General features: G+C 39.2%; 1 protein-coding gene across 1 annotated transcript in view; it reads right to left on the bottom strand.

Moving 5' to 3' along the window:
• The window catches only part of LOC107567377 (interferon-induced GTP-binding protein Mx1-like), a 26,277-nt gene that overhangs the window by 12,855 nt on the left and 1,509 nt on the right, over positions 1-11,913 (bottom strand). Inside the window, exons 2-7 of the mRNA XM_016253065.1 lie at positions 11,378-11,586; positions 11,067-11,201; positions 10,666-10,820; positions 9,534-9,672; positions 9,213-9,411; positions 9,024-9,102 (exon numbers count right to left, since the gene is read on the bottom strand). Of these exons, the coding sequence (XP_016108551.1) occupies positions 9,024-9,102; positions 9,213-9,411; positions 9,534-9,672; positions 10,666-10,820; positions 11,067-11,201; positions 11,378-11,586 (916 nt within the window). The remainder of the gene's footprint in view (positions 1-9,023; positions 9,103-9,212; positions 9,412-9,533; positions 9,673-10,665; positions 10,821-11,066; positions 11,202-11,377; positions 11,587-11,913) is intronic.

Here is an 11,913-nt window from a genome sequence, read left to right as displayed (position 1 = left end):
CACATAGTGACGTAGATATGTGGGGGCATGTTAGAACGAGTCGTTTTAGGTAGGCGTGGATAACTCTTAACTTTTATAAAGAGTATCTCTTTGGATTTGAGATTTTAGTCTTTGCAACTTTACAGATCTTTATGCACCAAGAGCTTGTAACACTCCAAAGAGAAAGGAAAAATTGAAATCGCATCATATGACCCCTTTAATGACACGGATATGTACTTAATTAGGAATGCTGTCCCTTTAAGACGGAAGGCATGCATACTGACCCACGTTCAGTTTTCACCCACCTGTTTACGTTCACTTAATCCATAACCGACTGTGTTTACGTGAGATACTCTACACGATAGACATTTGGACTGCTGTGTGAGTATTTGAGCACTAAGAACTGATCGCGCGCTGTATATGAGAACTGAAAAAGTGGACCGTGCGCGAGAGAGAGCACCTCTATCAGCGCGATTCCGCCTATCCTGCATTCACTATCTTTAAAATAATCAACAACGAATTGTGACTCCTGGGAAAAATGGGACATCTGTTCACCTTATCCCTACCCCTTCGGGTGCTGAGGTCATTGTTTCAGATTGCTAGTTCGCATTTTGGTAGCCTATCCGTCCACTGCGGCTACCATACTGAGTCTAGATATGCAAACTCCCCTTATCCGATTGCAATCCAATGACAGGGACGCACATTTTGAAGGACAAGACAGTAGCCTATAGGATGTATTTTGAATGTCCGGTAGTCCTTAAATAACCTTATAGTCCCATCTCATCTTGTTAACGAAGACGCGGCATACATTTCGTCATAGTTTTTATCATCAGATATTAGTTTTAGCTCGTCAACGTCTCATCTCGGGAATATTCTGTTGTTATTATCATGGCCGTATATATTCCACCTCAAGCAAATGCTAAGCTAGCACTGGCACTGCTATATTCGGCCATCAGTTAACAGCAGGACTCTTATCTGGACGGTGTTTTTTATTGTTGCAGGGGATTTTAACCAGGTTAATTTAAAAAGTGTGCTCCAGAAATTTTATCAGCATGTACATTGTCTTACCAGGGTTTCAAGTACCCTAGACCATGTATACACAAATGTCAAAGACTCATATAGAGTTTTTCCTAACTCACCATTGGGGAAATCTGATCACCTTTCACTGTGCTTAGTACCAGCATATAGACCTGTTGTCCACAGGAAGAAACCAGTAATCAAGACAGTCAAAATATGGCCTGAAGAAGCTATTGCACAACTTCAGGTCTGTTTTGAAAGGACTCAGTGGGAACTATTTGCACAGCAGGCGACTTATGGCACAGAGGTGAATTTAGAGGAGTACACCGAGACTGTGCTCTTTTACATTAACAGCTGTGTGGACAGTGTTACAGTACACAAGAACATAAAGATGTTTTCGAATCAGAGGCCATGGATGAATAAGGAGGTACAGAATCTCTTGAGAGTACGTAATAATGCTTTTAAATCTGGTGACACTATAGCATATAAACAGGCAAGATCACGATTGAAGAACGGCATAAAAAAGGCCAAAGACATCTATAGACGAAGGGTAGTAAATCATTTCAGCAATGCTGATACTAGGAATATGTGGCAAGGTATAAAGAGTATTACTGACAATAAGGGAAACTCTGTCTGTCCCTATGATTATGTAGCACTGACTAACGAGCTTAACACCTTTTTCGCTCGATTTGAAGTGGGCAACACTACAACAGGTATAACAATAACAGTAGCAGAGAATGAACAGGCACTTGCATTAAGTACACATTAGGTACAGTGTGCATTGAAGAGGCTGAATCCATGGAAAGCTACAGGCTCAGATGAAGTTTCAGGACAGGTACTTAAAGAATGTGCTGGAGAGTTAGCGGGGGTATTTACAAGCATCTTTAAACTGTCTTTATCGCAAGCAAGAGTCCCCAAGTGCTTGAAGTCCGCAATTATTGTTCCGGTACCAAAGAAAACAAACATCAGCACCTTGAATGACTATCGTCCAGTTGCATTAACTCCAGTAATAATGAAGTGCATTGAAAGATTGATTCTCTCACACATTAAGGCTGCTGTTCCTACTTCTCTGGACACGTATCAATTCGCATATAGAGCCAACAGATATCTGCTTACTGTCATTTCCACCATGCTAATTCTTAAACTTCATGACTTAGGACTCAGTTCATTACTATGTAACTGAATCCTGAATTTCTTCTCAGAACGCCCTCAGGTGGTGAGACTGGGCACACAATTGTCTTCAACTATTACATTGAGCACTGGCATGCTGCAAGGATGTGTATTGTGTTCCATCCTTTATTCCCTCTTTACACATGATTGTGTTCCTGCATCTTCTGATAACATTATTGTTAAATTTGCGGATGACACAACAGTGATTGGTCTGATTACTAATAACAACGAATCAGCCTACAGAGAGGAGATAGAGAACTTGGTAACCTGGTGCTCTAGGAACAATTTGACCCTTAAAGGGGTGGTTGATTGCGATTTCACTTTTTAATGTTAGTTAGTCTGTAATGTTGCTGTTTGAGCATAATCAATATCTGCAAAGTTACGAAGCTGAAAGTTCAATGCAAACGGAGATATCGTCTTTTAAAATTCTGGCAGTTTAATGCCTACAAAAATGGCTGGTAGGGACTACAAGAAGTTACTTCCCAGGTTCGTGATGTAACAAACCCAGATAAACCCCACAGGGTTAGGCGTACAGCAGTGACAGACAGACACATATAACGGTGCCCTGTATGATGTTAGTTAGTCTGTAATGTTGCTGTTTGAGCATAATCAATATCTGCAAAGTTACGAAGCTGAAAGTTCAATGCAAACGGAGATATCGTCTTTTAAAATTCTGGCAGTTTAATGCCTACAAAAATGGCTGGTAGGGACTACAAGAAGTTACTTCCCAGGTTCGTGATGTAACAAACCCAGATAAACCCCACAGGGTTAGGCGTACAGCAGTGACAGACAGACACATATAACGGTGCCCTGTATGGAAAGATGTTTTCCAGCCGACAGTTGTAAATTTTCACATGTACAAGTGAACAGAACACTGAGCATCAGCAGTAATGAGGCGCGTTGGGAGTGATGTCACCGCCCCTCTTCGACTGATTGGCTAGAGGAGGAGCTGTCAATCTAGAACTAGTGGACCAATGATGATGTTTTAGCCCTCCCTAATTTACATGAAACTCTAACCGCAACATTTGGAAGAAGAAGCACAGAACGTGGAATAAAGAGCAAAGGGAAAAACAGCATAAGCATACAAAAAATTTAAATATGTGCAGAAAATGTCTGAGAGCACAAAAAACTGAAATATAACCAAGGAAAACATGATTTTGTGTGCAATTCGGATAATTTTGCATTAATATTTCAGTTTTGTGCAATATGATTTTAAATGTGTTTAAAGTTTTGATTCATGCTTATTATTTTTTTTAATGCGTTATTAAATTTTTGATTTACACTTATTGTTTTTTGATCCGTGACCATTGTTATCTATTCTGAAAACTTTGCTTTAATTTTTTAATTTTATGCTAAATAATTTTACTTGCGTTTTTCTATTTTGGTTTCACGCTTCTTATTTTTTTTATCCGCGACTGCAATACATTTGGCGGGAATATGATCCCATTTAATAGGCCTACAAAGCATGCTTGTGTTTATGACTATAACAAACAACGTTGAGAACAATGTTTCTCTGTTTTCTCATGAAGTATGCATACTATACTAAGGTAGTGTGGGGGGAAAAAAGCCAATGATTGTTTATAAAATTCTTTTAGGACTGAATACACCACTCTTGCCTTCACCTGCATCTCGCACAGGAAGGGGACGCTCGTTCAGTTTTCAACTCCATTCAGAATCTTAGAGTAAGTGTGCATTCACTATTTTACAGATGTTACTTTCATTTGATTTATTTACTGTATGGTAAAATATGTTTGCTATGTGGTATTTGTGTTCTTTGTTTCAATAAATTAGTTCTAGTATCAGTGAACATCACAATAATGTTAATAATGTAGTTTGTGTAAACAGCTTGTTTGCTTTTTTTATTTCAGATGTGAGAATAACAGTGCAAAAGAACCTGTTGCAAATAGAGCCAAAGCAGAGCAGGCTCATTATGCAGCTCATTATGCGGGCCTTTGTCCTCTCAGGTGTGAATCACAGCATTATGCATGATCATTCACATCTCCTCGCATATACCCTTTCTACACAAAAAGTGTCTTAGAAAATTTTAATCAATATATTTTTTTCTGTGAATGAGTGAGTAAGATGATTTTCTAGACTTCTAGACCTCTAGACTTCAAGATCCAGTTCTCAAAAGTATTGTGAACAAATGTTATGTATGTGTTTTATGGCCTTATTTCAGTGACTTAACATTTTTTGTTTTTCACTAAGCACGCATAAATGTTGTTTTCTCAAAAACACAATCACGTACAAACATGCTGCTCACATATTATTGTAGCCCAGTTTGTGCTGATTACAGTGTTATTAAACTTTACCCATTAAAATGTTTATAAGCAACTGAAAAAAAGCACAAATATCAGGGCATGTCAAAAGTTCTCCAGGGCCCCAAAACACCCTCGGACCCCAGAGAGTTAAACATGGTATGGCATGCAGATGCCGTACTGTATTAAAGCTTTAATCAGGATAAAACCGTACATTAAAAGCTAACATAAGCAGTAGCGTTTACAAATAACAGCATATCTAAAAGTATGAGACAACAACAAACAGCCCTACCATTAAAAGCCATGCTTGCACAGGTTCTGCACGATCCTCTTCAATAATAGCCTCTGCTTCTCAATCGGGCTCAAACTGATAAGCAATATAGACAACGCCGTTGTTTACAATACAACCAGAGCACATGCCGCTGAGGTGAGGGGCAGGACGATTAGACGCGCACTAGAAGTGGTTTAGCCAATCCCAACTCACTGGGCTAGCTAACTAATCAGAGCCCCATCACCTATTTCTGAGGGCGGGGCTTCATAAAAGCAGGAAATGATCTGCGCATTTCTCAGAGAAGGGACAGAGCCGTGTGGAATAAAGGTAAATTATGTGAAAAATTATGTTGTTGGTTTTTTTTTTAAACAAAGCATTAAGACATGTTAGACTGCACCCCATAAACACAACCAAGCCTAGAAAAAGCCCAGTGAACCACCAGATACAGAGAAGACTAAGGAGTTAATTAACAACTTTGGGAGAACACAGCAGCTGGAATATGCTCCAGTGTTTATTAATGGGGACAGAGTGTAGAGAGTGTCCAGTTTCAAGTTTTTGAGTACATGCATCTCAGAGGACATCACTTGGTCCACAAATATCATTGCATTGGTAAAGAACAAAACAAGCACAACAAAGACTGTTTTTCTTAAGGATATTAAGGAAAGTTTGTTTGTCTGAGCATTCTAACATATTGCATTTCTGTATGGTTTTCCAGCTGTACAGTAAATGATAAGAAAGCACTTCAGAGGGTTGTCTTGCGAGCACAGAGGATAATCGGAGTTTAAACTACCAGCATTAGAAGATATCTAGGTCACGCTGTTTAGCAAAGGCTATCAGCATCTGTAAGGACTCTACACATCCATGCCACCACATGTTTGAACCTCTGCCGTCTGGTAGGCACTATAAGACATTTTATGCTCATACTTCTGTTTGAAGAACAGTTTTATTCCCAGAGCCATTAATGCTCTGAATCAACTTAACAAACTATTTTAGAGTTGTAATAGTGACTTAATAAGTTTAGGGGGGCATTGTTTTATAGTATTGCTTATTAAGTCTGTTATGTCTAATTATACATTAGATTGTTACTTTATTTATTTATTTTTAATTGCATTTCGTGTGGATTTTCATAGGACATTTTGTTGGTGGGTCCAATGAAAGTTGTATGTATACAATAACAATAAAGAAATTCAATTCAATTCATAGTAAACATGGTAAATGCGACCGCTTGAAGAAATCAGACAAATCATAGAGACTATCACAGTCGTGTATTTATTTAGTTACATATTTTGTGTCAGTAAGTCTTGTCTCTTTATACCTGACTGTCTGATGTTCATATTTAGCTCCGCATATGTCATAAAATATATCAGTTTTGGTTTGGGAGCGACCTCTGTTTCTCTGACTAAAAATATAATGTATTGGGACTGGAGAGAGTGCTAAAGCTACTCAGGTCATATTTTTGATGGAAAAATTATAGAAATTATCATTATTTCTAAATGTGATGTATACTGACTACAATAAATACATAGAAACATATGCAGCTGAATAATTATTTTATGAAATAAGGGTAAATACCAATTTATTTATGTGTGACTAATTTTGATAAATTATAATGAATGTATCACGTATTATTGTAAAACTGGTAAAATATCTTTAGTTTTAAATATTTAAGTAAACAACAAAAAATGCAAATAAACGGCTGCTTTTATCATGTTCGTTTTGTGATCTCGCTAGTTCAAGTTTTATTTATTTATTTTTGATTTATTTAACTAATTTATTTCTGATTAGTTTTCAGATAAACCTTCTCTTTGTTGGTGAAATGATGGGGTTGCGTGACGTTGTTCCAGACAGGCATGTAAAACGCAGGTTTTAGTAAAGCACTGCGGAGCTTCTGGCCCAGCGGTGGAAAGGCAGCATGATTTTGGGCTCAGTGCAGCAGGTGTGAGGCTATTAGCCCTGGCTGGCCGGTTGAAAGCACTGGCTCACACTGGCCCGACAGTGGAAAAGCAGCTATTGCAGATGGAGCTCATATGGATACTGCTTCAGGAGGTGATGAAGTGGCCCGTTTAGTCAGTGAAGGAGCTTTGAATTCCTGGTGTTCGCAAACTTTTAGATGATTTATTAATAATTTCATCACCGTGCCCACACCACTAAACTTCCTCCTTTGTTGTGAGCGTCATTGTCCAATGGGCAAGGTTTTTGACTCCAAGAATCAAATTATCCAGAGGCTTCATATTGTACTGTAATTCTTTGAGCTCTGGTCATCCAGAAGAAAATCGGACAATAAGACTGTGTCCACCAAAGCTTTTTTTTCCCAAGGCTAGTGTTTTTTTTTTCCTATTGTTTTTAATACAGCACAGAGTTTTTTGTTTTGTTTTCAAATGGCAGCAGCGTGATGAGGCACTTGTCACGATTGCCTATGGAGAGGAGTGAGGAAAGAGAAGAACCCAGGAGAATCACAATCAACCGTCTTTTAATAATCCAAACAGGGGAACAGACAAGTAGCACAACATCGGACTTTAGACACCGGACAGAAAGCAAGTGGCAGACCACATTATAAATACAGAATTCAACGAGGTAATAAATGAGACGCACCTGGGATCAATGAACACAATCAGAACAGGAAGAACCAAATATGGGCAGAGGAGGGAGAAAACACACAAAACAGGTCCATAATCCTGACATATCGCCCCCCTCCCGGACGGCATGTCCTCGCTCCGTAGATACAACATGGGGAGGGACGGGTGGAAACTTGGGAGGAGGCTCAGGAGGAGGACAGACACCCGGAAGGGGGCCGGCATACAGAGTCCAAGGAGGTGATGAAGGAGGGAGGAGCCAAGGATGAGACAGGAGGGACTTGGAGCAGGAGGAGCCTAGCAGGACCCAGGCCACAGCCATGACGACGACCCATGGTGGATCTGACAAAGGGAGGAGCCATGGAGGAGGAAGGGCCGATGACTCCAGGGGGCCGACCAATGGCGACGGAGCAGGTGGCAGAAGAGCCCGAGGCAGAGATGGAGAGCCGATGAGCCAGGGTGGTGGGGAGGATCCGGAAGTCCAAGGCGGAGCAGATGGCTCAGGCGATCCAGAAGGCCGCGGTCAAGGAGGAGTCGAAGGGAAGGAGGAGCCTGACAGAGCCGGAGGGACGAAGGAACGAGGCGAAGCCGGAGGAGTGGAGTCCTGAGGCGATGGATGGTCGACGACAGACCAAGGCGGAGCCAGTGGGATGAGGGACACTGGCGGAGCCAGTGAACAGATGGGCCACGTCGGGTAGCTGGTGAGACTCGCGAGGACCAGGAACAGTCTGGTATGGCCCTCAAGCAATCTCTCCCCCTACTCCAGCAGGAGGAGGAGGTATTCAGGGCGGGCGAGGGCATCCATGGGGAACAACGGAAAAAAAAAACTTGCAGTAATACTGTATGTAGGTCTGGTGTTCTGTCACGATTGCCTACGGTGAGGAGCAAGGAACGAGGAGAATGCAGGAGAATCACAATGAACCGTCATTTAATAATCCAAACAGAGGAACAGACGAGTAGCACAACATCGGACGTTAGACACCGGACAGAAAGCAAGTATAAATACAGAATTCAACGAGGTAATAAATGAGACACAGCTGGGATCAATGAACACAATCAGAACGGGAACAGGAAGAACCAAATATGGGCGCATGAGGAAGAAAACACACACAAAACAGGTCCATAATCCTGACAGCACTAAGCATCTATTTCACAGTGCTGTTTTTTTTGTTTTTTCTCAGCACTGAGAGTTGAAGAATGTTTAACTTAGGGTAAAACGCAGCACTCATTACTTCTGCGGATATTCCCTATCATAGCAGCCAAAGCATCTCAACAGAAAAAAACGCTGTGCCTCTGTAGCGAACAAAGCACTCACAGCTAGGCATTTTCAGTAGATCACCTGGCGTTTTCAGCTGGCTAAAACGCTTTGGTGAACAAACGGCCTAAGGCTTGTCAGAAACAAGTTCTTGTAACAACAGCTGCACAGCCTGTGCCCATTAATTTATTATTATTTTCATCCTCCTATACACATCTATATATCTATTTTTCTGAACTAGAGTGCCCTCTATTGTCACGCTGGATTCAAATACAGGTTATGGTCAGGGTTACTAGAATAAGTTGAAATGCAAATAGTCAGAAATATGTATGAGGGGGACCATCAAAATAATGTGTTGGCAGATATTAGGCAGACAGTCAATAAATGATCTAATGACTGATAGTTTACTTATAGTTGCAAAGTTACTTATAGTCAACAGAATGTCTAAGGGGACCATCAAAATAAAGTGTTAGCGTTCCCTATTATCATTTACTGCTTGCCTTAATATGATCGGCCAGTTCTTTGGTCAGCTTGGCTGCCAGGCATTGAGTAGATGCTTTACCGTCATCCAGTAATGAACTGTGAATAAAAAAATATATAAATAACATGGATTATTTTTAATTACCTTAATATGCAAACTGTTCATGCATGTTATGTTTACAATTAAAATATTGTAAGTCATTAAGTACCTGAAATAATGGTGGTTCCTGAAGAATTTCAGTTCAGCCTCCATGGCTTTATCAAAAGGAATTCTGTCATTGATGTCACTCTGACCACGACATCGCACAATAATGTAGCCCTTGCTGAGAGGAATGACTTTGCCCTGAACAATGTTCAAAACGTCAATCTCAGCTCCTCTGTCGATGAGGTCTGGTTTTGTGAGAATTGCTATTCCACATATTTAAATATTAAAAAGTGAGAGAGGGAGAGATCAAGTTTAGAATAAGCGAAAATCATGGTATACAGTGTGAAGATATATTTTATGGAAATACAGAAATATGTTGCCAAACCTAGAGTTCTGAGTCCTTCTGGGTCTACTTTTTGCGCCATTCTTAGTGCTTCCGTTGTTGCAATGTCAACATTGCAGGGCACAACAACTAATATGATGGTTTCACTTTTTGCAATATATTTCAGTATCAAGGTTTTGATCTAAAATGATAAAGTGTTCTCTGGTTATGGAAAAGAGATTATTTAAGTCAACATGAAACATCATGAAACCCATTTTAATTCTGTGATACAGGATATCCATAAAAAATGTTGTGCAAGACTGTATCCATCAGGAAATGGTAGGATAGCGAAAAGACTAAAAGTGTTGATCTGGGATTTTCACAAATTTCAAGGACCCATCCTTCGTGTGTCTGAAAAACTACAGACAAATTTGAAGCTGAGCCAGTGGCTTGCCCCTTCTTTCAATTACTTCAGTAATCATTTATAAAGTATTATTTTACTGTAATTCTTCATTACATTTCATTAATTTTAGACCAAACATTTTTGTTTTATTTTATTTTATATTTATTTAGTTTGTTTTTGACATTGTTTTGAACTTGATTTTGCTCGGAAAATTTTAAATAGGCCTCAATAAATAAAGTAAATACAACTTTTAAGAAGTCATCCATCCATTCCATTATCCAAACCATTTTATCCTTATTAGGGTTGTGGGGAGCTGGAGCTTAACTTAGCATCTTGAGCCACGGGCAGGGAAACTCCCTGGATGGATGTCCATTCCATCACAAGGTTCACACACAGATTTTAAGAATAATTTTTACTGAATTTATCTTCCTTTGATATATAATGAGGTTAAAATGTTGAGTTTTACTTCAGCATAATCAATGACACAGTTTAACTCCATGTGGCTAAACTTATCCGCTCCCTAGGCTCAATTTACCCCGCACTGGGGACAAGTTGAGCCAAGAAACCAAGGAGCCTAATTTTTTATTATTACTTTTTTTGAAAGCAGTTTATTTTAGACCCAAAGTGATCATTCCCAAGGATACACCACATCCTGAAAATTATGTACATATTTTAGTTGGGCACATTACTGTCATGCACTCATTTTAAAGACACCACAAGCAAAAATGGCTTAAGTCATCCAACTCTCCCCTGAGACAGCCATTACTTTGAGGAAATGCCACCTACACTCACCTGATCTCCAATATCCTCAGGCTGATCATGCACAGGTACACGCGTTATACCAGGCAGATCGATCAGAGTGAGGTCACACACATCAGGAGATGAAATCTCCAAAGTGATGAGTTCATCACAGATCCCAACTGCTTTTCCAGCAAGCTTGTTTTGAGCTGTTGAATTCAAAAGTATGCAACAGATAAACACAAGTAGTTCTGTAATTTAAACTGAGTATTGTAAATCTAATAAACATTTTAGAAAGCATAATTATTATTCGTCCTACAATTCCAATGTACAGTCCAATACATTATTTGAAATGATTTTTTATTCTGTTGTACACAGATTGAATATAGGCTACCATATACAAGTTATTTTATGATGACAACATAAAATCTGTAAGAGTTTCTGTTCATACTGACCTTCTCTAACAAGCGTATCCACTTTTAACGGGTCATTAAAGGTCTCTCTGTGACCACTGTAAGAAATGATCCCCGACCATGGTCCATTTTTGAGCTTCTGCAATTTCAGCTCAAGAGGACAGCGAGTGACAATACCTTAAAAAATGGTTTCAACAAGTTATTAGGAAGTTATTGTAAGGGAGGAGTTCTCATATCTTGTTAATTTCCTCAATTTAAATGTGATGCATTGACAATGACATTTTTCCTTTTTTGTCCAGTATATATACAATATTACAGTCACAAGGTGCTGAAAGTAAAGAAAAATATCTTACCACTTCCTCGAGGTAGAGCCACCCCAGAAAGTGCCTCCAAAACAGAACTCTTTCCAGAACTCTGATCTCCCACCACCGCAATGGATGGTAGACCAATATCTTCATCAAGGCCGATCAACTTCAGAGAGTCAATCAACTCAATCAAAGGCCGAACAGACTCAATGAAGTGATTGTGGAATGCTCCATGAGTCTGTGACTCAGAAAATGAGCTTTTATAATTAAAACATCAGAAAAACAAACAGAAACATTATTTAGATCATCAGTTGGAGGCTCTACAGTGGAAAAAACGATACTTCACTGCAGTACTTAACTCAAGTAGGAGATGCTAAAAAAGTCAACATGCTAGTCTTACTGTATGTTAACTTTATTTTATTTCTTATATTTCGTTGCAAAGACCTTTGTCTTTTAAAACTTCCACACAATAATTCACAAATGCTTTTTAATATATTTTTTTTCAATTATGGATTTAAATATTTTAAGATTGAAAGCCTGAGACAAGGGTAAAATGGTTTAAAAATATATACATTAAAAAAAAA

Source organism: Sinocyclocheilus grahami, unplaced genomic scaffold, assembly GCF_001515645.1.
Source record: "Sinocyclocheilus grahami isolate Dianchi unplaced genomic scaffold, SAMN03320097.WGS_v1.1 scaffold1152.1, whole genome shotgun sequence".
In the NCBI taxonomy this organism is placed as follows: Eukaryota; Metazoa; Chordata; class Actinopteri; order Cypriniformes; family Cyprinidae; genus Sinocyclocheilus; species Sinocyclocheilus grahami.
This window is presented reverse-complemented; position numbering and strand designations above follow the sequence as displayed.